The sequence below is a fragment of the Populus euphratica genome, unplaced genomic scaffold, assembly GCF_000495115.2.
Source record: "Populus euphratica unplaced genomic scaffold, PopEup_1.0 scaffold72.1, whole genome shotgun sequence".
In the NCBI taxonomy this organism is placed as follows: Eukaryota; Viridiplantae; Streptophyta; class Magnoliopsida; order Malpighiales; family Salicaceae; genus Populus; species Populus euphratica.
This window is the reverse complement of record NW_011499922.1, coordinates 210,653-238,483: the sequence shown is the minus strand read 5'-3', so window position 1 is coordinate 238,483 and position 27,831 is coordinate 210,653. Positions and strand designations below refer to the sequence as shown.

Below are 27,831 nucleotides of genomic sequence, written 5' to 3'. Positions count from 1 at the left end.
TCCTCATTCTTTTGATTGTTACTTATGTTATTTGAAATAATTTATGAAAAGTTAATTATTATTATTTTAATTTCTTCATCTTTTAATTTTTATTTTGTAGATTTAATCTTTATTATTTTGATTGTTATTTATTTTATTTGAGATAATTTATAAAATTATATTTTTTTCAATTTCATTCTTATTCAACTTATTAATTTGTAAGATTTATTCCTCATTATTTTAATAAACTTGAAAAAAATAAAATATTAATAAATTATTTTCCATGACATAACTATACACTGAAAAATATTTTTCAACTTATTTTTCATTACATTACCAAACATTAAAAAATAATTTATTTTTCTGAAATTTATTTTTTTTAAATCACTTTTTAAAAAATAACTACATTTCATCAACAGGACGAGCCCAAGCCTTGTAAGAAGTTGAATAGAGCTGGCATGCATGATCAATGCTGTGGATGATTCAATTACACAACTCTAAGTTGCTGTCAATGTAAAAGGGGTATAGAAGAATGCATTTCAGTAGGCATCCCAACATAGAACAAAAATATAAAAGCAAAGTCACACAAAAGGTTGAAAATGGATCACTCACTGTAAGGTTTAAGTCTTTTGGATGATAATATTATGCTGTTACAAGCTGTTTATTGATGTTCAACATCCATGAAGGAAAGAGAAAATTCAACAAATTCGCGCAGCAGAAATAGTGAAGCAACTAGCATGGCCTCGTCACTTTAAAAGGAGAAAGGACTGAGATAGATGATCCTGTGGACATGTATTGACCCATGAATTCAGCCAAATGAGTTGCTCTATAGATCACGGGCGTGTCGTCAGATAGAAGCTCCTTTATTACCCCATAGGGTTTAAACTTATTTGCTGTGCTTGGGAAGAAAAAGCATGCTACTGATATCCGAGGCCCGACTTCTCCAGCCAGAACTCTATGCTCCACACTTCTGAACTTGTCATTAGTGATAAGCTGCAAAATGAAGAAACAACATCCATCACAGTAGAAGTTAGAAAACAATTTTTGGCACATTTCCCATCATGATTTCAACATTAACGATTCATATCGTTGCATCGGATAAGGTGCGACACAAATTCTGAAACTATAATTCTGAAAATGTCAGAATAGTGATAATCTAACATCCTTGTTTAGATGCGATCTCATTCTATTTTGTCAAAGGGAGATAGGTTGCCTCTCTTTGACCGACTCACATAAAAATATTGAAAAAGAAAATCAAAATCATAGGAGGAAAATCCTAATCAACTGAAAATATAAGAAATTTTACCTGCATGAAGTCCCCTATATTTACTACAAGTGCTCCTTGCAGAGGTGGGACATCTACCCATTGATTTTGATGATGAACTTGGAGGCCACCCATGTTGTCTTGAGCAAGAATAGTCAGAAAAGAAGGGTCTGTATGCTTGGTGGCGCCCACTGTCAAGTCTGGTTCAGGACAAAGTGGGTAATAGTTGCCCGCCAATGCTTGAGTATCCATGCATTCAATGCTTGAAAGGTAGTCACAACGAAGCCCGAGTGCTTCTGATAAGAACTCAGACAGAGTCTTGCTGATTTTGGTCATGTGTTTTGTGTATTCACTTAACTCTTTTCTGCAAGACAAGTTTAGCTGAATCCAGTGGAAATCTCATAGAGAAATGAATTCACAGAGAGACAGTTTTAGAGCTTATTGCAAAGTTCTAATACCTTAAAACTTCAGGATATAGTTCAGGGTCAAGTTCACCATCCTGAAAATTTATTGCCACTGTATCCCTCCAAACCGCTGTTTCTTTGGTCAGAACCACTCCTCCATAGAAGAACTTCACTCTTTTTTTAGGGTCACGAGAGTACAGCTCCGCCTTCGCTTCCTGGGGTTGCTCGTGGAATCGTTTCACCCCTGCTAACATCTCATCCATGACAGCAACTGGAGTTCCGTGGTTAATAATTTGAAAGAAACCCCATTCTTCTGATGCTTTCCGGATCTCATTTACCACCTCTGATCGCCGATAACTTTCAAACCCTTCGAAGTCTATAATGGGAACCTGATGGCTGATATTGCTAGACTTGAATGATGACTTCAGCACATTCTCTGGTGGGTGGACAAAACACCTGGGAATCCTGGTCACACCAGAATCAACAAGTCCCTTAACACCAGCTTTTGTTGCATCGATTGCTTTCACTTCCTTGTCTATGTCATAGTTTGAGCCTTCTTCAAAATTGGAAATCGTGACTTCCATGTTTGCAGAATCGGATGATGATGCTAGTTTTGGTTACAGAAGTAGAGTTTCTGATTACTGTGAAGGGCATGTGTCTAATTAACTAGAGCAGTCAGATGGTCATAATTGATGCATAAGAAAAATTGTAACCTGGAATGGCCCATCAGAACTTTTGATCTTCCTGGTCTAGCCTTAATTATGAGACATCATGAAAGGTCTGCAATCCCATCCTCAAATCTCTCCCTCCCTCTCTCTTTCTCTCCCAGTTCTCTTCGTATGATAATTTTGTTTACTATTGCCTAGGTCCACTCAAGCCTGCATGATTGAATCTATTCAATTCTTTCTTTGTTACATCTTTGAATTACTCTCAGTCAAAAGAATTGAAAGAATACATAAGAATTGAAAGAATACATTAAGAATTGAAAGTGATTTTAAACACACAAAATTGACCTTTTCCTTAATTAATCTCTCATTCTTTTGATTTAGTTTCCACCCTTGCTCTTACCTGATCAGATCCATGCTTTCACTTTCCATGATCATTTCTATAAACATTAGAGAGTAATTGGATTGGTGTTCGGAATCATTCGAGAACAACAAAAAGCCATCAAGCAAGCTATTGAAGTAAGAAGTATAAAAGAGCCTGTGTCTCGGGCAAGTAATTCCAGAGAGTAAAAGTACAAACGCGAAGTCACATAAATGGTTGAAAATGGATCCTTCACCACAAGGTTTAAATCTTTTGTCTAATCCACATTCAACTAACAATTTCAACAAGGTAATGAGAATGTTAATAGTGTTACAAGCTATCTAGTGAACTTGTCATTGGTGATAAGCTAAAAATTGAAGAAAACAACACTTTTAGGTCATTACATTTAGAATGATTCTATGTCTCAGACAAAGATAGCCACGTCCTGAAAAGGTCATCAAACTTTAGACAACATCAAGTTTTAGTGAGTTATGATTTTCGATCCATTTCTATCGATCTTGAGGACTTAATTGCAGACATTTATGTCATGTACAACCTCTCAAGAGTGAGTAACGTATGATCAATATTTTGTTTCATTGAAAGATAGTGCTTGAATTCGACCTTTCGAGCTTGCCCGAGACAGGCAGGTTGCCGTCCTCTGAGAAACTCAAATAAAACTATTGCTGCATAAACTATTACGTACCTGCGGTCATTAAGTCCCCTATATTTCTTAGAAGAGCTCCCTGCAGAGGGGACATCAATCCACTGCTTCTGATGACGAACCTGGAGGCCATCCATGTTGTCTTGCAGAACTATACTTAATAAAGGACGGGTCTGTATGTTAGGTGAGGCCAAACGTCAAGGCTGGTTCAGGGAAAGCAGGGTAATAATGACTCAGTTCATGCATTCTATGCTTGATCATATGTCTGATACATTCACTAACCTCTTCTCTACAAGATAAGCTTCACCTCTTGAGGTTCCTCATGGAATCGTCTTGCACCTGCTAACATCTCATCCGCGACACTAGCAGGAATCCCATGATCGATTAACAACTTGAAAGAAACCCCAGTTTTCTGATGCTTTGCGAATCTCATTCACAACCTCTATCCGCCGAGAACATCCAAACCCTTCAAAGTCTATCGTTAGAACCTGAAGGCCGAAATTGCGAGACTTAGATGACGACTTTTGAACTTTCTCTGATGGGCGGATAAAAAGAATTTTTATATGATTATTTTATCTGATGAATAATAAATATAGTATAAATATGATTAAATATGACCCAAAATATATATATTAAATAATACATAATACTTGAATAATGAATTTTCAAAAATTAATTAATTTAATATAAACATCTATTTTTATGAATATAGAAAAAATTCGACATGCAAATTCTCAATACCACCTTTCCATCTTTTCTTTTCTTTTTTAATTTCGTTTCCAATTAATCCCCTGTTTGAAAAAAAAAATCCTATTTATTTGTCATTATTTATCAAGACCACAACATCATATAATTATGAGAAGTGGACTTTTGTGCCACCACCATTATTGCCCTTAGCTTTCACTGGCCACTTGCTATAATGTTAAAGTTCTGACTTTTGGAGAGGGTGTTAACGTCCTCCTATCTAATTTACTTTCAAAATATTGATTACCTGCAGGCGGGTAATTATGTCTGGAAATATTTTTTAAATTTTTTATTTAAAAATTTATTAAAATTATTTTTTTTTATTTTATAAAATTTATTTTTGATATTAACACATTAAAATAATTTAAAATTTTTATTTAAAATAAAAAACATTAAAATATTATTAAAAAAACTGGTCTTATCTCAAATTTAAATATTAACCAATCTACTTTAATTTGTAATTTACACTGCCTATGATGTTAAAGAGTTTTTATCACTGACAAGATGTCTAGTAAGTAACTAATCTAACAAGAAAATTTTTAATCCTTAAAATAAATTTTTATTTTAAATTTGTTCTACCCTCACATAACAAAACTAATCTTATTTTAATTTTACGTCATATTCAAAATATTTAATATATTGATGTGTTTATAATTTAAAAAATTTAAAAATATATAATTAAAGTACTTATTAGTAAGCTATATTAATTGGTAAATCATTAGAGGTTACCACGGTTATATATAAGAATTATTCAAGATGTCTTCATACATACATACATACATACATACATACATACATACATACATATATATGTTGAATTATATGCTTATTATTTGTTAAATAAACTTTGAACATACATTTCAAAATATATATATATATATATATATATAAACTACTTAATTAATAATCATTAGTTATAATTATTATTATATATTATATTAATTATAAATTAAAATTCAACTATAAAATACATTTAGAAAACTAAATTGATATTTACAGGATTTATAATAACAATGATATAAATTAAAGATTTTTTTATTTATAAAATAAATTTTAGTTAATAAGTAAATGTTAGATCATTGGGTTTATATATATATATATATATTATAGGATTAATAATAATAATAATATATTAACAAGAAATCAATAAAAATATCAGGTTGGATACAAGTCAGATAATGAAAAGAACTTGGATTTTCACTTGATCCATTTTAATTATGATGAAATTAGATAAAAATTCAACTGGGACACTAAATATATGTTGCGTAGGGTAAGATTATCATCCCTGTTTAGAACTTATCATCAACACTGTTCATACAGAGGAACACCACCACCATTATCGATTTTCAATCGGGAATATCGGTTGCTTTCCATCCTTTTAATTATTCTGAGTAAATCCTCTTTATGTTCCATCGTGTATCGACACGATAGCATGATGTGAAAAGAATAGGACTTTATAACCATTACCTTTAATGTACGTTACAATGGGCCATTAATTTGCTATAATGGAGCGATCGATAGGTTGTTTATCCACAAGCATCAAAACTAGATCCACCCTTTTTACGGTGCCAAGAACAGACATCCACAGTAGGATTAGGAGATTCGCAAGGAATTGCCTTGGAACACGTTTTCAAAACAATCTGCTAGCTATGCCAACAAGTTCTAGCTAGGAACAGCTTCTTTTGCAAAAGTGTAATGGTTCCTTGGATTGTAAAGCAGAAATATTGAAACAGGAAACAATGTAGAGTGATGTAGAGTGAGCATAAAGGATGAGCTGCTCAGCTAAAGCCGAAATGACTTCTTGAAATCAACTAAAAAAATTCAACAAAGGGAGGATAATGCTATAGGTTACAGGCCGTTTATTGATTTCAATCAGTATCTTCTGTAGAGGAACAAGCCTGGCCACTTGACACTTTAAAATGAGAAAGGGTGGAGATATATGATCCTGTGGACATGTATTGACCCATGAATTCAGCCAAATGAGTTGCTCTATAGATCACGGGCGTGTCGTCAGATAGAAGCTCCTTTATTACCCCATAGGGTTTAAACTTATTTGCTGTGCTTGGGAAGAAAAAGCATGCTACTGATATCCGAGGCCCGACTTCTCCAGCCAGAACTCTATGCTCCACACTTCTGAACTTGTCATTGGTGATGAGCTACAGAATGAAGAAATTACAACATTAATCCTTGCACTAAAAAGGACAATTTCTTGCAGAATAAGATATAGATGCAGAGATGGCCACATCCTGAAAAAGTCGATAAGCTTGAGCCAACATCAAGGTCACTGATCAAAGTTATAATTCTCCATTTTGCAGTGATAAATTTATCTTCCAAATCTTTATCAACCTTGAATTATTTCTTCTTTTTTCCAGACTTTTATACCAAGCACAACCTCTCAGAAAGAGAGGCATGTATATATTTATATATATATATATGATCGATGCTGTGTTTTGTCGAGAAGTCCTTATATATAATCGATGCTGTGTTTTGTCGAGAAGTCCTAATTGCTACTTATTTGATCCCCGTTGATCTGTAGGATGTGCATCAGTCATGCTCGTCTGGACTAGCAATCAGCATTTCATATTTTCTTCGAAAAACAAAAACAATACCCGGAAACATGAATATTACATAGAAGCATTGCGAGTGTACTGTCCATACAAAAAAGACACTGCTACAGCAAAAGATAAAGGACCGAAAATTGACCATTGCACTGCTGCACTGCAAGACCATGATTAGATTGAACCTTTCCCGTTTTTCCCAGGCTGGTAGGGTCATATTCTTAATTAGACAAACTCAAATGAAATTATGGATACGTTCAATGGCTATCACTTTCAGAAAGAAAAATGCAGACAATGGGAAAATTAAATCTTAATTACCTGCATCAAGTCCCCTATATTTACTAGGAGAGCACCATGAAGAGGGGGGACATCAAGCCATTGATTTTGATGACGAACTTGCAGGCCACCCATATTGTCTTGCAGAAGTATGGTCAGAAAAGATGGGTCTGAATGTGTGGTGGTGCCAAGGGTCAAGTCTGGTTGAGGACAAGCCGGGTAGTAGTGACCCACCAATGATTCTGTTTCCATGCATTCTATGCTTGAAAGGAAATTGCTTCGAAGCCCGAGTGCTTCTGATAAGAGCTCAGATAGTGCCTTGCCGATCTTGGTAACGTGTCTGAAGTATTCGCTTACCTCTTCTCTGAAAGATAAGTTTGGTTAAATCCATAAAAATATCCAAGAAAACTGAACTCATAGATAGATTAGGATCTGCCTACACATATTCAATACCTTATGATGGCAGGAAAGAGTTGAGGGTCTAGTTTACCATCCTTGAAATCAAATGCTACCGTATCCCTCCAAATTGCTGGTTCTTTAGTCAGAAGGAGAACACCAGTGAAGAACTTGACTCGTTGATCAGCGTCACGAGAGTAGAACTCCATCTTCACCTCTTGAGGTTGCTCATGGAACCGTTTCACTCCTGCTAACATCTCATCCATGACATTTTCTGGAATCCCATGATTAACAACTTGAAAGAAACCCCAGTTTTCTGATGCTTTGCGAATCTCATTCACTACCTCTATCCGCCGAGAACTTTCAAACCCCTCAAAGTCTATTATTGGAACCTGAAGGCTGATATTGCTAGACTTGGATGATGCTTGCTGGGTTTTATCTGGTGGGTGGACAAAAAACCTGGGAATCTTGATCACACCAGAGTCTGCCAGTCCCTTAACACCAGCTTTGGTTTCATCGAATGCTTTCACTTCATTAGCATTGTCATAGTTGGATCCATCTTCAGGATCAAAGGAACTTGCAGCATTGGAAGCCATAACTTCCATGCTTGCAAGTTGCAACAGTACTGGTCAGTGGGAATCTGATGAAGATGGAAAGGAATTCAATAATGAAGGAAAGAGAGCTGCAGTTGAGTAGTAACAACCAATATGGCAAGCAAATATATACGACAAATGATTGAAAGAGAAAGAATTCATAAATTAATTGAGTTTTACTTAATTTATTCTTTAGTTTAAATTTCACCTCATCTCCCTTTATAAATTTGGTCAAATCAAATTTATAATTTTAAATTGGGTAAAATAAATTATCTTCGTCTAATTAGAGAACTCGTTTTTTCAATGTCTTTCGAAGAATTAAAAGAGAAAGAATCCATAGATTAATTGATTTTTTTAATTAATTCATTCTTTATTTTGAATTTTACATCATCATATTTCTCTGTTTTTTTAATAACTAGAGAATCAATATTCGATGCTTTTTATATTTATATTTGGTCGAATCAATATCATACCCTTAAGATCATTTCATCAACTCTTTTACTATTTTAAATCACAGGATAAATATCATGTCTGCATGTATGATATGATATGATAAGTAATGTTTGGAGGATGTCAAGTCACCTTTAATTATGGTGGATGGATTGTTTTATTTTAAAAAAATATATTCTATTGAAAATTTATTAAAAAAACTTTTTTTATTTTTAAAATTAAAAATATGATAAGAAACTAAAAAAAATATTAATTGATATTTTTTTACATTAAATATATTTTAAAAAAATATCTAAAAAAATTATTACAAAGAATTGCTTCGACTAAAAAAATAAAAAAACGTAAAGAGATTAAATACTAATCTCTTACCAATAATATTTGTTTGGTTTCCATCATTTTCTTTAATTTTTCCTTTTCCAATCAGTACTCTCTATTTACCATATTATCATGAAAAGAAAAGAAAGAAACATGTCAATTTTATTTTCCATATTCATCCACACTGTTGCATTACGTATTGAGGTGGACTTTGGAACCACCACCATGATTTGCCATTCCATTATTGATGATCACTTGCTATAATCGTTAGAGTAATACCTTGTCTGAGATTGATGGAGAAGTTTTTTAAAATATTTTTTTAATTTTGAATGATATCTTTTTATTTTTTTTTAAATTTATTTTGAATATCAGTATATTAAAATAATTTAAAAATATAAAAAATTAATTTAAAAAAAAATAAAGAAACACATTATATGTTTTCATTTTACCTTAAGCTAATTCTAAATTCCTGTCTCTTTTTTTTTTGGCTGTTTGTTTCCATCATAGGCATAAGCCAGCCGGGACAACTTTCACCCATCATGGTTCGATGCAAGGTTCAATGCATCTCTTCGTCAAATCCAAGTCAATTTATTATATCATATTATTACATAAACCTAAAAAGTTCGATGTGTTACTTTTATATTTCTTCATTTCTTGTTGTTTTATGGTTTGGCTTTTCAGCCCTAAATTTCATATGTTTTGGGTTTCGATCACTAGGGTTTGACAAAAGAGAGACAATCCCTGAAAAATAGAGGAGAAAAAAGAAAGTTGTCGGTTTATCGTATTTATAATCCATTTAAAAAGCTTGATTTTTATGTAAGTGGGTTCATTTGGACAATACGGTATTATTGAAGTGTTTTTTTAACTTTAATATAATAATAATAAATATATATTGGGGTTGAGGGATTTTTTTATTTAATTTTGTGTTTTTAGTCTAATTTGAGAGTGTTTGGGATTAAAAATTATTCGTTATGTTTTTTAGGGTGTTTATTACATATTTTTAAATTAAAATATATTGATACCAATAAAATATTTATTTAACGATTAAAATATTGTTATATTACTGGAAGGATAAAAGTCCAAATTCAATTCTTATAAAGTATATTTATTGAGAGAAATAGCTATAAATCTCAAACAAACTAATATTATATTTTAAAGGGTATGAAGATATCAAAATTACATCTTATTTATTTTAACTTGTTTTTAAGAATTAATGCATGTTATCTTAAGTTATTTTTAATTTTGGCATAGTTATCAAATAATGTTAAGCATTTTTATAAGAATATTAAGATTTTTTTTTCATGTGTATCCAAATAAAATTAAAAATTTGTTTTTGAATATCTAATGAAGATAATTATTTTTTGTTATTGAATATACATTTAAATAGTTTTTTTTCTTCAATCACATATAAAAGGGTAATCATTGAGCAGCAATGCTCGAGAGAATTGAGAATGTTTCCAGGAATTTCAATCCTTTTTATATGCATAACATTCCGACAACTACAGCTTAATCCCTGAGGTAACTTGGTGACTGGAAAACATTATTGCTGCACAGCCTGGCTAACCATACCTGGTGTTCGCGCGTGGCCACACCGGACAAATTATAAGGCCCTGCTTTTTCTGCCCTATAAGGGCAAAATCGGGACCATCAGTGATCATACCATACAAGCCTGCAGACACTTTCTTTTTAAAATAAGGGCCCAAGATACAGTTAATTTTCATTTTATTTAAAAAATATATTTTTTTATTTTTAAAAATTTATTTTTAAAATTAATATCAAAATAATTTAAAAAAAAAAAAAAAATTTTTTTACAAAAACACTTTTGCAACACAAAAATAAACAAATTTATAATCTATACATTAAATATTTAAGATTGAGATACAAAATGTTTTTTTAGAATGTTTTTTTATTTTAACATGTATTAAAATAATTTTTTAATTATTTTTTTTAGTTCTTTTCCTTCATTATTGAATGATTATTCTATTAATAAATCAATCATTTATTAGATATATAAAAAAATCAATCGGTTTTCTTTCTCTTAACACCTAATTAAGCTACAATATATCTTGTCTAAAATAGTTCTATATTTGGTATCACTAGCTAACAATCAGATTGACGTCGATGGATTGCCTTCATTCCCTTCACATTGATATATTTTTTGAAAAATGGAAATCATGCACGAACAAGAGAAGAGTGGGTGAGAAAATCATGGAGTGCCCATTAATTTCAGACGTTTATGGACGGACCCTTCAAGCAATATGTTGCAATGAGTTATGCCACTGTTTCCATGAAAGGGCAAGCAATGAATCACTGCTCCCGATCTTCTTCTTCTTCTTCTGATGTATTTCTTTTCATTCGTATTTGCTTAATTTGTGCTAAATCTCCATGAAAAAGTTCATAAACCAAGCTTGAATAGTACTGTTTTTTGAGTTGAATGCAAGTTCCCTCAAACTTAAGACTTCATCCCTCCTGTTGCTCGATAGCACTGAATTACAAAAAACAAAAACAAAAATCTATGATTATTAAGTTGTAATTATCAATATTTATAACATAGGAGAGAGAGATAGAAGAAGAAAAGATGAAGTCTAGACATATTGAAAATGATAGGAATCCTATTTCTTTTCTTTTAAAACAAAAATACTCTTTCAAATTTCTATCCCTCTTGTTTCTCTGATACTGAAGTGAATGATAATTACAGCTTGAGCAAGTATCATGGGGTTTCTCCTAAATATTATCAGTCCATTAATTGGTGTGTAAAATATATTTTTACTTATAAAATTGAGTTTATTCCTTATAAAATTTGAAAGGCATAAAGTCAATTTTATAAGTTTATTCATCCATTTTCAGTCCCTTTAGTTTTTTAAAAATTTCTCTTTCCATTCTAAACTATATTTCTCGATCAATATTTTAAGCTAAAACTAAGAAAGTTACCAAATTTTAATGATAAAAAAAATAATTGATACTGATTATAATTATCAAAATAATTAATTTTAATTTCACCAAGTTATATTTGATTAGAAAAATTCTATTAGGATTTTCTTTTTTCTTTAAATTGTTTGGGATAATATATTTGACCTCAATAAATCTTTGGATTTTAGGTTAATTTTTTATTTTTGAACTGTTTTTCAAGTTTTTTAAAGGTATAAATAAGTTTATTTAGTTTTTTATATTTTTTATTTATTTTTAAATCATAAAATGATTGAAAATAGTTTTTTAGATGTAAAACAACTCTACCCTAAGTTTCTAACACCTCTCTGGTCGTGGAATCTTGGCATAGCAGGTGATGTGTTGCCTGTTTTTTCTTCAAAAAAGGCTGCGAAAGATGATAAGAACAAAAAAAAAAACAAGGCTTAGATACATGAGCTTCAACTAGCAAACTGGCACTTATTAACTTTTTTATCAAGGCCAAGGCATATTAGGCTACCTCGGCTTTGTATCTAGGTATTTTTTTTTTCAATTTCTTTTTAATATTTGATTTATTTTTAACGGATGCTCATTTATTTAATTACTGTAGTTTTAAATAAATATTTAGTTATTTTATTGATGTTTAATTTTATAAATATTTATTTTTATTATTGTTTTTTTCTATAAGTTTAAATTGCATTTACACTCACCAAGTCGATCGTATTAACCCCAATACAATTACATTTTTTTCTATTAGAAAATATGTTATCAGCACCTACTTTTTTTTTCTCTTTTTTGCAGTTCAAAAATTTTTTAAAAGAATTTTGGCCTATCAATTTTTTTATTTAATTATTTGGCATTGCGTTGATTTAAAATCTTGCTGATTTGTTTTTCATCCTCATGTATGGTGATCTCAGAGTGTCAAGAAAATGTTTCGTCATCAAGTTAATCCTTTTTTAACAGAAGGAGAATCTAAATCAATTTACCTGCATTAAGTCCCATTGATTCTGATGACGAACTTGGAGATCATCCATTTTGTTTTGCAGAAGTAAAGTAAAGAAAGATGAGTCTGTACGATTTGCAGTGACATGACAATGATTCACATCCCATGCATTCTATGCTTGAAAGGTAGTCACTACGAAGTCCGAGTGTTTCTGATAAGAGTTCTGTCAGTACCTTGCTGATTTTGATCATGTGTCTGATGTACTCATTTGTCTCTTCTCTGAAAAACATGTTTAACATAAACCTAATAACAATCTCCTAGATAATTGAATGTATAGAGAGGAATTTGGAACTTGATGCCCATTTATCTGAATGCATCAAGAAAAATCTCAGGATCAGTTAGTTTACCATCCTGAAAATCAATTGCTACTGAATCCCTGCAGGCATCTGATTCATTTTTCCGATGGAATCCTCCCCACTGAAGAACTTCACCTGTTGGTTAGGGTCACATGAGTGCCACTCCATCTTCACTTCCTGGGGTTACTTGTGGAATCGTTCCGTAGCTGCTAATATCTCATCCATAACACTAACTGGAACTCCATGATTAACAATTTGAAAGAAACCGTATTCTTCTGATGCTTTGACCACCTCAGGTCTCCAACAACTCTCCAACCCTTCAAAGTCTATGATTGGAACCTGAAGACTGCAAGTCTTGGATGATGATTTCAGGACATTCGCTGGCGGGTGGACAAATAAACAGGGAATCTTGGTCACAATAGAGTCCGCTAGTCCCTTAACACAAGTTTTTAAAGCATCGATTGCCTTCACTTCCCTAACTCCATCGCCGAAGGACCCATCTTCAGGAATGGACTTTACAGCATTGGAACTCACGACTTCGATGATTGCAAAAGTGAATACTGAAATTTTTCCGTGTAATTTTTTTTTTGGTGTCAGAAGCGGATGGGGAATAGTGAGAGGGAGATGCATCTATTAAAATAGAGCAGCTAAGTTGCCATAATTCAAGAACGAAAGAAATGTTGAAAAATGGAAATCAAAGACGACAAGAGACCCATTGTCGGAATCTCAGCTCTTAAGATTCGGGCTTGGAGGTCTAGAGCTGTTTTGGTCCAATATGTATTGAGCTATCCAACTTGTTTTTAGGAGCTGCCATGGATGTAAATTTTAGAGGTCCGAGGAGGAGGGGAAGAGACCCGGAGGACGGTGTCGTTAAGATTCCGGATTTCCACTAGCAGGTGTAAAACTAATCTAGTCCAATGGTATGTTTCGAGTTATTCAAATCATTATCAAAACTGTACGATACAAGTAAATTTAGGAGCTTGAGAGAGCAGGGAAGAGACCAGTACGCTTCCAAATGACTTCTCACAAAACAAAAAAATATAATTTTTACCAATAACCCACATTATTTTCCACCCAAAGAACAACCCTCGACTTCAATTAAGAACCATTTCCTACTTATGATTCTGTTCTTTATTATTTGAAAAGAGGCATTCAATAAATAGTTAAATACCAGAAACTATCAAGAACAAACAAAAACTGAATACTAAGAAAGCAAATCAGAAAGCAACTAACCAGCATTCGATTCACTAACCCTTACACAGCATTCCTTTGCTACCCTTCTGGAACAACACAAACAAAATGAATCAATTCAAACAAAAGATTCAAACTTTAAGAAAATCCTTTTCTTAATTTTTCCAACTTTTGATTGGTGAAGTGTGTAAATGACTTGCCTTGGAAGAAGCTTGAGAATGAATAGAATAGAAACAGAACCTAAGAGAGCTCCAGCTCCCACTAGTACTGTCAAATACTTCAGTCTCTCCTCCATTTCTTTCTCTCAATTTTCTCTCTTCTTCTGCTTCTCAGCCTCAGGGTTTGCCAAGCAGAACAAAGTAGCAGTTGGGGTTTTTGATAAGACAATGGATGCAGGCAACAGGGTTTAAGTCTATCAAGCTTATAGTGTTTCAACTCTAACAGCTAATCCATAGAAATAAAACCAGGACTGCTCATAACTCAGTTAAGTGAAGATCAAAACAATTGAAAATAATGTTATTTTAAGTTTTTTTTTTTTTAAATGAGTTGGTCAACTTCTAAATATAAAACCCAACTGGTGTAAATGCTCGATTAACGATTCACCGAATTGACTTGTATTAACTTCTATCATTTTGTTCTGATAAAGATTTAGAAAGGTCAATACATATTATTGATTTTTTCGAAGCAAACAAATCATTTTCTTACATGTCTTAATTTTTTAAACAATAATAATTTTACACGATTTGTAAAAGTTACAGAAACAATCAACAAATCTATATTCTAATTTAATATTATATTTTTAAATATCGTAAATAAGATTCACAAATAAAATTAACTATACCTAAATTTCATCCAGGCTATAACGTAGAATACTATTTACCATGAATAAATTCATTATAAATTATACTATGTTGCACTATAGATATGTTATGAGTACTTTTTATTGTGAACTATGAAAACTTTTATTGTAGACTATATATTTTTTTTTTATTGTAGACTATATTGTTTGACAAGGGTGTGGTTGGGTTAGAGACGCTAACCTAAAGATAAGCCCTATAGCACTTGGTTTGCCTCGCATTAGGGTTGGGGCAAACCAAGAAAAGATGCTAGCATAAACCAAGCGTCACATAGCACCTGAGCATTACTATTCTACACCAGCAGCCCAGCATCACTCGGCTCTTACTTTACTTTCTCTTGCATGCAACTCAAGTTCCATGTGGTGCTTGGGTTGTTTACATTTTTAATATAATTATAAATATTAATGTTAAATATATTATTATTAGTTTTTTAATTTTTTAGTATAATTAATTTTTAGATTATTAATAGTAAAAATATTATTATTTTTATTTGTTGATATTATTTTTTAGTATTATTAATTTTAAAAGAATTATTATATTTTTTCTTAATATATTTTTGCAGTATAATTGATAGTATTGGTGTTAAAAATATTATTATTTTTTTAGTCTAATTAATAGTGTTGATCTCAAAACTATTATTATTTGTTCTTTTAATATTATTTTTTGGTATAATTAATATTAAAATTAATATTATATTTTTTCTTAATATTTTTTTATTATAATTAATAGTATTAATCTAAAAAAAAATTATTATTTTTGGAGATATAAATAATATTATTTTTATAATAATCAATACTAAAAATATTATGATTTGTATTATAAATATTATTATTTTTAGTAAAATTTATAAAAGTATATTTTATTGTAATTAATAAAATAATTGATGAATTTGAAAAAAAATGTTATATTATTTATTAATTTTACCAAATGTATTGTAATAATAATTTTATCAAATTATACTTAATTTTACATTTATTTTCATTTATAAATTACATAAAAATTATTAGTTATAGAACTCAAAAATAAACTTAGATTTTGCCATGTATAAGATTTAAATAACCTTGAATTCTGTACAGCCTAGTTATTTTCAATGCTAGATTTAGGCTAAGTTAAACAGGATTTAAAATAGCTTTAGTTCTTAGTTGTAATAGAACCCAGATATATTTTAGAATTGATAAGATTCAAAAAAGATTGGGTTTTGCTCCCAATTCTTTTTTAGAAGTTACAAAACTTGCACTGCTATGCTAGCATCCAGCTAGTTATTTGCTGTACTATAAGAATTTGGCTGAATCACTTTGAATAGTGAACAATATATAAAAATTTAATCAAATAAAATATTAAAAAATAAAATTTAAAAGTAAATAAAAATAAATTTTTTAAAAAAGAGCAATTAAAATAATAATAATAATGAGGAATATAATAAAAATTAATAAAAAATGAGAAAACATCTTTTAATTTTTCTAATTGAAAAGAAAAATAAAATAAAATAAAAAACAATTAAGAGAATAATAACTATAATTAAAATACAAAGTAAATAGAGTGACTACTTTTAAATTTGGTTAGTCTAACATAAATCCCAAGAGAGAGAAAAGAGAAGAATATAGACCCTTCGTGGCGTGCAAGTCAAATTTTAATTCCGCACTGCACAGCTTTCAGATACCTTCACCACAATCCGAGAAGAATCTGGACCCATCGTTTGGAGCAAGTCAAATTATTAAAGCCCACCGCACCGCTTTGAGAAACCTTCACCACGTCCTATAAATACCCAACTCCCATCTAACTCCTCTCACTTGTGATTTCGTTAAATAATCCTTCTCCCTCTCAAGCTTCGTTTCATTCTTCTTATTTTGCTAAGGTAATTTCTTCTTGAACACCTTTCGTTTCCTTTAATTATTCTCTCTATTCTCTTTAATTAGCCTCTGTGGTTTTTTGATTTATCTGTCAAAGTCTGTATTATCTGAGAATTCATCTATGCTTGCCTTTTGATTGATTGATTGATTAATTGAATTGAATCTGCTAAGGGTTTTTTCAAGTTGTTGCTTGATTGGGTTTAAGCATCAAGAAATTCTGTATTTCTTCTGTTTTTGTTTTTATTTGAAGAGGATTTGTTCTTTATAATTGCCCTGTTTTGATGCTGGATTGTGCAATCTGTGGAGGTGCTAATAATTTTCTTTCCAAGTTGGTTAATTTGGATTAGTTGAAGACAGTACTAAGATTAGTGTGTATTAATGTTAGAAGTTTGATCAATCTCTGTTTTATATCTTGAAAAAAAGAAATTTTAAAAGATTTTTTCACTTGAATTTGGGGATTAGGATGATATCTTTTGCCTAATCTTGTTAGGGTTTTTTAAGTTCTTGCTTGATAAGAGTCTGTTTTGATTTCTTTTTCTTAATCTTCTTAGGGTTTTTGAAATTGTTGCTTGTTTAGGGTCTGTTTTGATTTCTTTTAGTTTATCATTTGAGGGTTTTCGAAGTTCTTGCTTGATGAGGGTCTATTTAGATTTCTTTTGCTTAATCTTTTTTAGGGTTTTTGAAAAATAGTTTAATTTATTTATTTTTTTAAATCTTTTGATCTTGAATTATAGAGGTACTCATGATTTTTTTTCTTTGGGTGTAACAGATGCAGATCTTTGTGAAGACTCTTACTGGCAAGACTATTACCCTTGAGGTGGAAAGCTCTGACACAATTGACAATGTGAAGACCAAGATTCAGGACAAGGAAGGGATCCCACCGGATCAGCAAAGGCTTATTTTTGCTGGCAAACAGCTTGAAGATGGAAGGACCCTTGCTGACTATAATATTCAGAAGGAATCTACTCTGCATTTGGTGCTTCGTCTGCGTGGTGGGATGCAGATCTTTGTGAAAACCTTGACGGGAAAGACAATTACTTTGGAGGTGGAAAGCTCGGATACCATTGATAATGTCAAGACAAAGATCCAAGATAAGGAGGGAATTCCACCAGATCAGCAGAGGCTCATCTTTGCTGGGAAACAACTTGAGGAAGGTCGCACTCTTGCAGACTATAATATCCAGAAGGAATCAACTCTGCACTTGGTGCTCCGACTGCGTGGTGGGATGCAGATATTTGTGAAAACCCTCACTGGAAAAACTATCACCTTGGAGGTGGAGAGCTCGGATACTATTGATAACGTCAAAACAAAGATCCAAGATAAGGAAGGGATTCCACCGGACCAGCAAAGGTTGATTTTTGCTGGAAAACAGCTGGAGGATGGTCGCACCCTTGCAGACTACAATATTCAGAAGGAATCAACTCTGCATTTGGTGCTCCGTCTGCGTGGTGGGATGCAGATTTTTGTCAAGACCTTGACAGGAAAGACCATTACTCTTGAGGTGGAAAGCTCTGATACCATTGATAACGTGAAGACAAAGATCCAAGACAAGGAGGGGATCCCACCAGACCAGCAGAGGTTGATCTTTGCTGGTAAGCAGTTGGAAGATGGACGTACCCTGGCAGACTACAATATCCAAAAGGAGTCCACATTGCACCTTGTCCTCCGCCTTCGCGGTGGTTTCTGAGTTGATATTCTGTGATTGATCCATCTCTTTTGCAGCCTGTACTACTTTTGCAAAGCTTTAGAATTGTTTATGGTTGAATAAATGTTGAATTGGCCGGGGCGAGCATTGTAGTCTCTTGATATACCGTGTGTCTCCAATGCATTTTAGCCTAAATACATAAATCACTCTTCTTGTATTGATTGTTTTTTCTTCCTTTGAAAAGTATTTGCTAGATCACATCTTTGACGAGGGTGTAAATGCAAAGTAAACTTCAATGTTTTATCACATAGTGATAGAAGAAATAAAGGAGGCAGTTGTCTGATTTGTTTGTCTTGCTCGTAGTTTTAAAACCCGGCCCGGCCCGGCGGGTTGACCCGGGACCCGGCCGACCCGGGGCTGGAACCGGGCCGAGTTGATAAAAAAATAAGGTAAGTCATGACCCGACGTGACCCGGACGACCTGGCAAAACCTGGTGGTAACCCGTTGACTTTTATTTATTTTTTATTAAAACGACGTCGTTTTGAATTTTTTTTTAAAATAGAAATTGATCTGGCCGACCTGTTCGACCCGGTCAAAACCCGGAACCCGGGCCTTGAACCGGATCAGCCACCGGACCGGATTTAAAAACTATGTCCTTCTAGTTGCTATACGCATAAAAATCTCACAAACCAGTGCTTAAAAATTGCCACCGAAAATGAAATGATTGGATTTCAAACCCAAGGATATCAGCATCTTGGTCCTCTGTCCCGCGCTGTCTCATGCCTGCTTCTCTTCCTATCTTTGTCATCACCCATTACAGCTTTGTATTATAACAAGCATTACTTTAGTATTGATAGCAATGTTATTAAATCTGGCTCAAACATGGTGAGTCAATAGAACGTGTTTGGTAATAGTTTGAAAATTGAAATAATATATTTTTTTTTAAATATTGAAGTGAAAAAAATAAAAAAATAAATTTCTGTAAAAACACTTTTTTATCAAAAAAAAACGAAAGCTCTTAGTGACCTAATCTTCTGAGAATTTACTTTATATAATTTCATCTTGACTTTTTTCTTATTAAAAAAAAAAAACCAAAACTGACGTATTTTTTTTTTTTTAAAGCCATGGCAGTTATTTAGATGGTTCTTGTTGGGCCTGTTTCTTCAAATTGGGCCAAATTATCATCCCAATTTTCCTGGATTTTAACCACCTCCCCACGCTGAAGTTGTTTGGGCCCATTACCCATTCAAATAAAATTGCCATGTTTATAAAAAATTTAAAATTCTCAAAAAATTCCGATATCTTAATCCACAAAATAAAAATTAAGAAGACAAAAAAGAGAGAATCTTTGTCCGAGCAAAGAAGAGAGGACGAGAGGAACAAGAACAAGAAGACGTCAGCCCGATTTTCCAATGGACGCAGCGAAGAAGAAGGCACTGTTTCGATCCAAACTGAACGCCCAAAGGAAAGAGAAGAAAATCGATTCTCCTCTTGTTAGGTACACCCTATTTTGAAATCTCTTTAATTGATTCCATGTAGAGTTTGAATGTAGCAAATAATAGTATCTAAGCACGGGGGATTAGTGTTTTAAGCTAGAATTTCAGCAGTTTCTAAGAAACCCGTTTTGATATTATGATTCTTTCTCTGTTTTCTGTTTAGATTTTTGGATGGTGGGTTTGATGGCCTGGTGTTGCTGAAGTAGTTGTTGAAGTTAGAAAGACTGCAAAATGAGGTTGACGGAATACATGGGTTACCTTGTTTTACTTTTTTGAGTCATTTTCAAGTGAGGGTTTTGATCAAATGAAAAAAAAAAAGGGTGTTATTTTGATGTTTATGCTGATGTCACGAAATCGGGGGTTATGTGAGTATATAAAAAAGATGAACTTTTTTTGTACAAGTGTGGTGATGTCAGTTTTAGTTGTGATTGACATGGCGCTTTGGTGTATTATGGAGAAATGGTAGTTGGCTTTTCGGTAGATATGATGGAGAAACAGTGGAGATTCACTTGTGATATATAATTTCAGCATTATGCTTTTGGTGTTATGATGTTTTTGGTTATTTGTCTCTGAGAATTGAGACTTTCAGATGAACCATGTTTTTTTTTTTTAAATCTTTTTATTGCTACTCTCTTTTGTTTACTTAACAGAATGAAGTTTTTACCTATATCTCTTTCTTGTACAAAATACAGGTACAATGAATTGGATCAACCAGTTTGTAGGGTTTGTGATGTTGTTTTGAAATCTGAATTCCAGTGGGATGCTCACCAAGCTTCTCGTAAACATATTGAGGTAATATAGAGATATCTCAATCCCCTTTTCTGTTACAAATGATTTTTGGATAACACTGTTGAGAAATTAGCCATAATTATAGACATGATAAATTTGGGATACCGCATGCTTTATGGTGAGAATCTTCTGCTAGGTAAAAGAGCTTCGACAATTGAACATGATCCTGTGCTCTTTAGTTAGAAGCTTGAAAACTCCTGAAAATGTGTCTTGGTTGTAGTTGAACTTCAACGTAAGCCATCTCAATAGCAATGTGAAATAAGTAACTCTGGCACTAGAGCGTTACTTCATTCTAATTGGGAAATTTTCCAATAGAAATTTCAAGGTAATAGTGATAGAAATACTTCATCAAATACTCCTAAATATGTATTGCATTCTGCTCCAAGGTATATAGCTACCATGCCTGCTTGAGGATGCATTTCCGATCACAACATGTGTTTTCAATTTTCTGTGTTTCCAGACTGACCATACTCTAACTGTTGGGTTGTTTTGGACAGGCAATAAATAACATCAAAGTGAATGCAGCTCGATTAAAGAATATTAACAATGCAAAATCTGAACCCTCTGCAGTGTCAACTGGATCCAAGCATGCAGATAATGCTCAGCTGCAAGATGCAAAATCTGAGTCATTGACACAATTGCCCAGACCTCAGTCAGCACTTCCTCCAGATTTTTTTGATAATAAAGAGGCAAAGAGACAAAAAACTGGTACAATAATACAATTTTTTTTTGGTTCATAAATTCCTTAGGCCAAAAAAAAAGAAGAAAGAAATCAAGTGGCCAGTATGTATGTCATGGATATGCTTTAATTTCTTTTTGATAATAAAAATAAAGAAAAATGATGCTTTAGTTTAATGGTGAGAATATTGTTACAATGGAAAATATCTTTTTGAATTTTATTGAGAAGCCATATTGACATAGTTTTGTAAAGTATCGCATCTTACTTCAAACAGCGACATTGTTAAATGGTTCTGCAACTTTAAATGAATGAGAACAATATTTACATTTCAGATGCAACTGAGGTCTTTTTGAAGGTCTGATATTTTTTTCCTAGCTGTCATTTCCTAGGAATTCCAGGTGAAATTACATAGCCCTTTTAACATAGCCCTTTTAACATTTTCCTCTTGCATCATGTGTTGATATCTACAAATTCGATTCCATTACCACTTTCCTTAATTTCCAGCCACCTTTTAGGCACTTAAATTTTATCTTATGCATTATAGATTGTAACTGTGCCCTCATTCCTCTCTTCCACCACATAACCCCACCAAAGACATGATGTTTTCCGTCCTGACTACACCTGCTCCCTTTGCCTGTTTTAACAATCCCCTTTTCAACCTTTTTTTTGTCCCTTGCATGCAGTAGTTGATCATTAAACTTTTGTCTAAAAATTGATAAAGATTTTACACATGAAGATAACCTTCAACCTGCCACATGATAAATCACTCGCATAATGCTATCCATGCAAATTTCATTTTTTGGGCTCTTCATATACAGTAATTTTAGTTGCAGTAGCACCCTCTAATTGCTTTACCTGATGAAGTCATTAACCTAAAATAGAACCTTTTGTTCCCTGTGTCCCCTCTTTGTCTATGCTAGTTTTCATCATGTTATTGTTGTTTCCATGTTTGCACAGAACCTGTGCTTCTGTCATTCTCAGTAACATGTTCAATATGTTGTCCTTAAAAGTATTTGGCACTGGCTGTTGGATGAGTAAACTTTTAAGGCTAAAATATTACATTTAAGTGCAGATGCTGTCAAGCCATCTGAGCTAGATTCATCTTTAAAGCCAGCCAGTTCTATTCAAACTAAGGCGACACGGTCTCTCTTGGAAGATGAGACTGGTGGATTGCCCAGTGGTAATCATCTGCAGACAAAAAAGACTGAGGATGCTCGGGTGATTACAAACACACCCACTGAAATTTCTGACACACAAGCCAAGAAAGGACAAGGAGCTCTTCCTGAGGGCTTCTTTGATAACAAGGAAGCTGATTTACGTGCTCGTGGTATTAAGCCTGTTAAGCCAGATGTCAAGTAAGTTGTCTAATATTATATCGTATCTGTGGCAATCCTAGTTTCCTTAGACTGATGTTAAATGGGTCTCTTCTTCATTGTTATCTGTTTCTTCTGTTTCCTGAATATCAAGTTTACTATAGGCATATTCAGTTGATGGTGAGAGAGAGAAAAGGCACAAATTTTTTCCATTTTATAGTAAACAATAAGAAACTAGTCAAATGCAAAATATGAAGAAGAATGAGAATGAATGTTAAGAACCAATGGGAACCAATGAATCTATTGTTTTCTAAACGTAGTTTTCTTGGTGTCTGTTTATCCAGTGCAGATTTGAAATCTTTAACTGCTAGTTAAACCGAACTGCTGAGTCTCGATATCATGAGTGTACATAAATTTTTGACATTCTCAAACAGCGATCGGTTTTTATATCCTACATGATGAACTCTATCTGTTATCCCACACATTCTCTGTCTTGACCTTCTGATCTTCTAAGAGAAGTATGCAAACCAGATGACTGTATGTGTGTTTCTTGGAGGGTGCCTTTTCTTCCATTTTTCCTTTGGAATAGTACCTCTCACGGAATTCTGTAGTGCATTAGAAGTTTTTTTGTAGATGTATATTTTGAGATGCCTTACAGTTTCCAGTAACTTGCATCTTGCATCTTCCTTCTGAACTTGCTGCATGTTATGTTTCCCCTTATAGCTCTTCAATGTGTTAATGATATTCTTTCCATTATATTTTTATATTATTTTGGGATGCAGCGTAACCTTGTATTTGTGTTAAATTCGGGTTAGTGATGAGTACAAAGAATTTGAAAAGCTGATCCAAGAAGACCTGCGGGAGGTGGATGACCGCTTGGAAGAAGAGGAGGTCTGGGCTTATCTATCCTATTACCAATCATTTTAGAATTAGTTCTATTTTCCTTTTACACTTGCCAACACAAGAAGCTCAAGTACTTAATATGTTACGTTGTAACTTCAGGTTGATGCAGCTGAAACTATCGAAGAAGCTGAATCATTGGAGCAGAAGTAAGCTCATTTTGGCCACAATTCCTTTTCTTCTGTCCTCAATAACATCGTTGTTAGTTTGGTTGCTAATTATTCCTGCTTCTGCATTCATTGTTTTATCTCTATTTTACCAGGACATACAGAGAAAGAGTTGAATTGTTGAAAAAAAAGAAAATGGAGTTAACGGCCACCAGGGCTTCCGAACGCAGCAAAGGTTCTGAGGTTGCTAGCAAAGAGTCTAGCCATGAAGATTCATCCAGCGACGATGACAGTGATGTAAATTTTGCTGTTGATTGGAGAGCTCAGCATTTATGAAACGACGTGGAGACATGACAAAATTTTCTGCTGGAGGGGACTGCTACATGCTCATCTTTGTATGGTCATTGTATGGATATTAGTATAGCCTACTTAGTCTTTCCAGATAAAGAGTCCAAAAATTTAACAGCACTAACAGGGAGCAAAATTTTCCATATTTACTGTATTGTAAATTAGGTTTTTAAACAAACCAATTCAAATATGAATGCTTGTCATAAACTAAAAGGGAAGAGAAGGCATGAAGCTTGGTTATTCTTAGATGAATCATCCTTTCAATTATCAGAGATAAATCTGTAAACTTTTTGAACCCTAACTCCCTTCAATTGCAATTGAAAATAATCACGTTTATTTTTTCCTACTTTTCCTTTTAATATATATAAAATTGCCGCAGACCATGCATGATCATGGATTACAAGCTGGCCGCCGAGTAAGATGAGTCATTGCCTTGTCAAGCTTCTACTTCCGAAGTTCTTAACTTGTGACGAAGGAAACTTGCTATGTGCTCAAACAATTAAATATTTATGTGAATGGTGGCCTGTATTTTCTTCAATTTAGCTGTGCATCCAATTGCTTCGGCGTTCAGAAATCTAGGATGATCAAGTTCACTAAGATTTCGTTAGCAAAGTGGCTTTGACCGAACGACCGTGATCATGAACCAGAAGCAACCGGGATGAAGTTTGGTTTTTTTACTCCTGCTCAGTAAATTATGAAGAAAACATATTTATTAATCTCACCTAGCGGGACGCAAACCCAAAGCTTAGTTTTGATTGGATTTTAATTTGAAATGATTTTTGATATTACTTGATTGATCTGAATGATTAAATGGATTAATGTTGATTTAATCAAATTTAATTAAAATTTGATAAGTTAAATTAAGTGTAATTATTTTATTAAAAAAGTTGAGACAATAAATTTAAAATTTATTTATTATTGTGATAACAATTGCTTTTTATTTGAAATACATTTAAATTATATTTTTTAATTTTAAAATTTATTTTAATTTTTACTATTTAAAAATAAAAAAAAATTCAAAAATATTTTTGTAACATTACCCTAAGAATCCAAAGATTGGGAGATGCATAATTATGGAAATGATTAGTGCAATCTCTCCTTATTGACCTCACCATCGAAAGCCTACGCGAATATGATGAGGTGACTGTTACAAAATGACAGACAAATATGATTTTGAAGAAACACTTGTTCACTTCACTTTTCTTCGATGCTGAGATAGTCAGATTGTAAGAGCAGAGGATTGAGGGTATGTTTCTTATTGTATTCTAGAAATATTTTTAAAAAATAAAAAAATTTATTATTTTTAATTATTTTTATTATTTTTTAAACTATTTTAATACACTAATAAAGATATTTTAAATAAAATATACTTTTAAAAATAACATCACCTATAATTCAATCACACCTAACAAGATTAACCATATTCTAATAGATTTGAATTATTTTGAAATGGACTTATTAGGTCAGGATTAACATAAGCTCTTGTGTTAATATGAATATTTCAAGTTAAAATTAATAATTATATAAATTTTTAATAATTTTAATGTTTGCAAAATTTAAATTAATAATTTTTAAAAAATAAAAATAAAATTTAATCAATTAAAATATACCACTCAAAATTACTTATGCTGAAACCTTATTTTATAGATTAGTGGCTGTATGAGAAAATTATTATCGACTGCTTAGCTCCATGAAGTTATTTTTTAGTCCTTCATGTTTGAAACATCTATAAGTTAGTACATTGACTCTTGTTGATGTTTATCATGGCTGAGCATAAGTTTTTTTTTTTAATTAATTTCAAACATATCATTTAATAATTTAAATTGTTATAGAAGCATTATAATGAAAACTTGCTAAATCAAGACTTGACCAGAGTTAGGTTTTAAATTAAAATAATTGAAAATTAATTTAATTAAACTTAATCAATATCAAATCTAATTTAATGTAAAACTCAAGGCTTGACCTGAGCTGGGTTTTGAAATTAAAATAAATGAGAATTAACTTAGTTAAACGTGATTAATCTAGTGAATTAATATATAACCTGGTTAAACTTGATTTAACATAAAAAATAATTTAAAATGATTTTTTTTAATTTTAAAAAACTCAAAATGATTTTGTTTTGAGTTGATGGAATTAACATATTTAATTTGTTACTTAAGTTTTGTGCCTGTTTAATAACTTTGAGTGAGTGTGCTAGGGAAAGAGTGAAAACTAATTGTTTTCTTTTTATTATTATTTCAAAAGACAACAAACAACAAGAATTAAGGGGCTATAAAAAATTAAGGATTAAAACAAAAAGACATGGCTGAAGACAAAACTCAGCACTCTAGAATGATCGAATCTCAGTAGTGTGTCGCGCTTAAAAAGATTAACTTCACAAGTGTCCTAAAAAAGTATGTTGGTGACGCGTGCTCTTTCTTTCTTTTGAATTTTGTTTATTTATTTATGTTTTTCTCATGGCTCATGTGTTTACATGCTGCTTTTATTAGGTTTTGGCTTAATCTGTGCAGTCTTTTCGAATTAGAGAAGCCTTAATTAATGACAGTATGGTGCCAGCATTAGCAAATCAAGTGGGCTGGCAACTTGGTTGTGCTTTGTGCCCTGTGACACCGCAGATTCCCACCTCAGACTAAGCTTGTGGTTCTTAATTTATTCATTTCACTGTAATGTTAGTGCTGTAGTAAATTAATCCAACAATTGCACGTCTGATGATAGCCAAATAACTGTTAAATTTTCAGAAAGCTGGTGGACACTGTCATGGCAACCGGCTTGCTTCGAAGCCGATCCCTACAAGAAAGAAATCCCCCCTTGGGACGCATAAAAAATCGAATATGCCACATGTCTTTAAAAAAAAACAAACAACAAAACAAAGGAAAGCAGGTGAACCTCTGGGTTTGCTACATACATATTTTTTTAATATAATGTCCATATCATTAAGACTTTAAGTGTTCGTAAAAGGTTTTCGATTCCGCATTTTAGTAGGTTAGGTTATCAATAGGCCAACTTTCCATTAATTAACTCTTTCCACGGAAAAGAGTTGAATTATTGATGTAAAATAAAAAATATTTGATAAAATCCATCCATAGAAAGATAATTATAAATCAATTTGTATTGAGATTTATAGGACACTTGACTAAGATTAAAAAAAAAAACTATCTATATGGGATATGAGCAAATTATTTTCCCATTTTTTCTTGTCAAATTTTCTCTTAATTAACTTATTTACTTAATTTATTATTTTCATGTGGACTCAAGCCTGTATATATCTGAGTGTACGTACTAATATTTGAATGGAAGTTATCTGGTGACAAAATTAGGGTTTCAGCTTGATCTTCTTGATTTTTTCTCCTTTATATACTGGCTTTATTGTGGATGATGGAGAAAAGATACTTGTGCGAGCCCTTTTTTTTTAATCCCCTCAGTATTTAGTATTCTCTAGATCTATTTTTGAATTGAAAATAAAATTCTATCCAGACAAAAAAAAAACAATGCCTAAATTTGACTACAGCTCGTAATTGAATTTAAAAAACAAAGCATGCATGAATTCGGGATTTTCCACCAAAATTCCCTTCCAAATGCCTCGAATCAAGAACCTGTTACACATTCTCTCCTCTTAGTTGAACATTTGAGCCATGTTCTTGTAATTCTAAAAAAGAATTAGTCATATAGAAAAATACACGTTACACTTCACCTGTTTTAGGTCATAATAACCAGGATAAATCCCACGTACTTATCATCTTCAATATCGAGTTGAGGTCAACCCAAACCTCCATTCCAGCTGCTTAAC

At 32.4% G+C, this 27,831-nt stretch overlaps 6 protein-coding genes across 19 annotated transcripts in view; 3 read left to right on the top strand and 3 right to left on the bottom strand.

Moving 5' to 3' along the window:
• LOC105135211 (1-aminocyclopropane-1-carboxylate oxidase homolog 1-like) overlaps nt 1-8,009 on the bottom strand; it is an 18,855-nt gene extending 10,846 nt beyond the window's left edge. The window contains exons 1-3 of one of the 2 annotated variants that reach the window (XM_011039992.1): nt 7,366-8,009; nt 6,955-7,276; nt 5,931-6,234 (exon numbers count right to left, since the gene is read on the bottom strand). In XM_011039992.1, the coding sequence (XP_011038294.1) occupies nt 5,947-6,234; nt 6,955-7,276; nt 7,366-7,913 (1,158 nt within the window). In that variant the 5' untranslated portion in view covers nt 7,914-8,009 and the 3' untranslated portion in view covers nt 5,931-5,946. Of the gene's footprint in view, nt 1-5,516; nt 6,235-6,954; nt 7,277-7,365 lie in introns of those variants that run through there. The other variant, XM_011039991.1, reaches the window with a different exon arrangement.
• Nucleotides 517-3,871, bottom strand: LOC105135209 (1-aminocyclopropane-1-carboxylate oxidase homolog 1-like). Of its 10 annotated transcripts, none has more exons than XM_011039982.1 (6): nt 3,617-3,871; nt 3,377-3,537; nt 2,716-2,752; nt 1,702-2,112; nt 1,286-1,607; nt 517-972 (listed from the first exon to the last, which is right to left on the bottom strand). In XM_011039982.1, the coding sequence occupies exons 2-6, from the start codon at nt 3,465-3,467 to the stop codon at nt 712-714; spliced, it is 1,122 nt and encodes a 373-aa protein (XP_011038284.1). In that variant the 5' UTR covers nt 3,468-3,537; nt 3,617-3,871; the 3' UTR covers nt 517-711. The 10 variants fall into 10 exon arrangements, with proteins under 10 accessions (XP_011038284.1, XP_011038283.1, XP_011038285.1 ...); XM_011039981.1 differs by having other exon boundaries at nt 3,377-3,507; XM_011039983.1 differs by having other exon boundaries at nt 3,377-3,485.
• A 4,687-nt stretch (nt 8,010-12,696) lies between the features above and the next one.
• On the bottom strand, nt 12,697-14,472 carry LOC105135200 (deacetoxyvindoline 4-hydroxylase-like). Its single transcript, XM_011039963.1, has 3 exons — nt 14,261-14,472; nt 14,103-14,149; nt 12,697-13,429 (listed from the first exon to the last, which is right to left on the bottom strand). The coding sequence occupies exons 1-3, from the start codon at nt 14,353-14,355 to the stop codon at nt 13,053-13,055; spliced, it is 519 nt and encodes a 172-aa protein (XP_011038265.1). The 5' UTR covers nt 14,356-14,472; the 3' UTR covers nt 12,697-13,052.
• Nucleotides 14,473-16,639: 2,167 nt separating this feature from the next.
• On the top strand, nt 16,640-18,643 carry LOC105135199 (polyubiquitin-like). The gene is made up of 2 exons (XM_011039961.1): nt 16,640-16,772; nt 17,537-18,643. The coding sequence occupies exon 2, from the start codon at nt 17,537-17,539 to the stop codon at nt 18,452-18,454; it is 918 nt and encodes a 305-aa protein (XP_011038263.1). The 5' UTR covers nt 16,640-16,772; the 3' UTR covers nt 18,455-18,643.
• A 1,075-nt stretch (nt 18,644-19,718) lies between these two features.
• Nucleotides 19,719-27,831, top strand: part of LOC105135197 (zinc finger protein 830-like) — a 23,884-nt gene continuing 15,771 nt past the window's right edge. Inside the window, exon 1 of one of the 3 annotated variants that reach the window (XM_011039959.1) lies at nt 19,719-19,804. The gene's annotated coding sequence lies outside the window, so the exon portion shown is untranslated. Of the gene's footprint in view, nt 19,808-27,831 lie in introns of all 3 variants that reach the window. The other 2 variants (XM_011039958.1, XM_011039960.1) reach the window with 2 other exon arrangements.
• LOC105135195 (zinc finger protein 830-like) lies at nt 19,800-24,386 on the top strand. 2 transcript variants are annotated; one of them, XM_011039956.1, is made up of 7 exons: nt 19,800-19,910; nt 20,601-20,700; nt 21,195-21,405; nt 22,449-22,731; nt 23,505-23,580; nt 23,692-23,738; nt 23,852-24,386. In XM_011039956.1, the coding sequence occupies exons 1-7, from the start codon at nt 19,825-19,827 to the stop codon at nt 24,030-24,032; spliced, it is 984 nt and encodes a 327-aa protein (XP_011038258.1). In that variant the 5' UTR covers nt 19,800-19,824; the 3' UTR covers nt 24,033-24,386. The 2 variants fall into 2 exon arrangements, with proteins under 2 accessions (XP_011038258.1, XP_011038257.1); XM_011039955.1 differs by having other exon boundaries at nt 22,443-22,731.

Bases quoted from the DNA above. Each gene is read 5' to 3' on its own strand.
- LOC105135209 (XM_011039980.1), bottom strand. From the start codon at position 3,467: ATGGCCTCCAGGTTCGTCATCAGAAGCAGTGGATTGATGTCCCCTCTG. The intron at 1,608-1,701 runs GTATTAGAACTT...CTTGTCTTGCAG, and splicing joins CTATATCCTGAAGTTTTAAG to AAAAGAGTTAAGTGAATACA. The intron at 973-1,285 runs GTAAAATTTCTT...TTCATTTTGCAG, and splicing joins ATATAGGGGACTTCATGCAG to CTTATCACTAATGACAAGTT.
- LOC105135200 (XM_011039963.1), bottom strand. From the start codon at position 14,355: ATGGAGGAGAGACTGAAGTATTTGACAGTACTAGTGGGAGCTGGAGCT. The intron at 14,150-14,260 runs GCAAGTCATTTA...GTGTTGTTCCAG, and splicing joins ATTCTCAAGCTTCTTCCAAG to AAGGGTAGCAAAGGAATGCT. The intron at 13,430-14,102 runs GTTAGTTGCTTT...GAAAAATTTCAG, and splicing joins GGTTAGTGAATCGAATGCTG to TATTCACTTTTGCAATCATC.
- LOC105135199 (XM_011039961.1), top strand. From the start codon at position 17,537: ATGCAGATCTTTGTGAAGACTCTTACTGGCAAGACTATTACCCTTGAG.
- LOC105135195 (XM_011039955.1), top strand. From the start codon at position 19,825: ATGGACGCAGCGAAGAAGAAGGCACTGTTTCGATCCAAACTGAACGCC. The intron at 19,911-20,600 runs GTACACCCTATT...TACAAAATACAG, and splicing joins ATCGATTCTCCTCTTGTTAG to GTACAATGAATTGGATCAAC. The intron at 22,732-23,504 runs GTAAGTTGTCTA...AATTCGGGTTAG, and splicing joins CCTGTTAAGCCAGATGTCAA to TGATGAGTACAAAGAATTTG.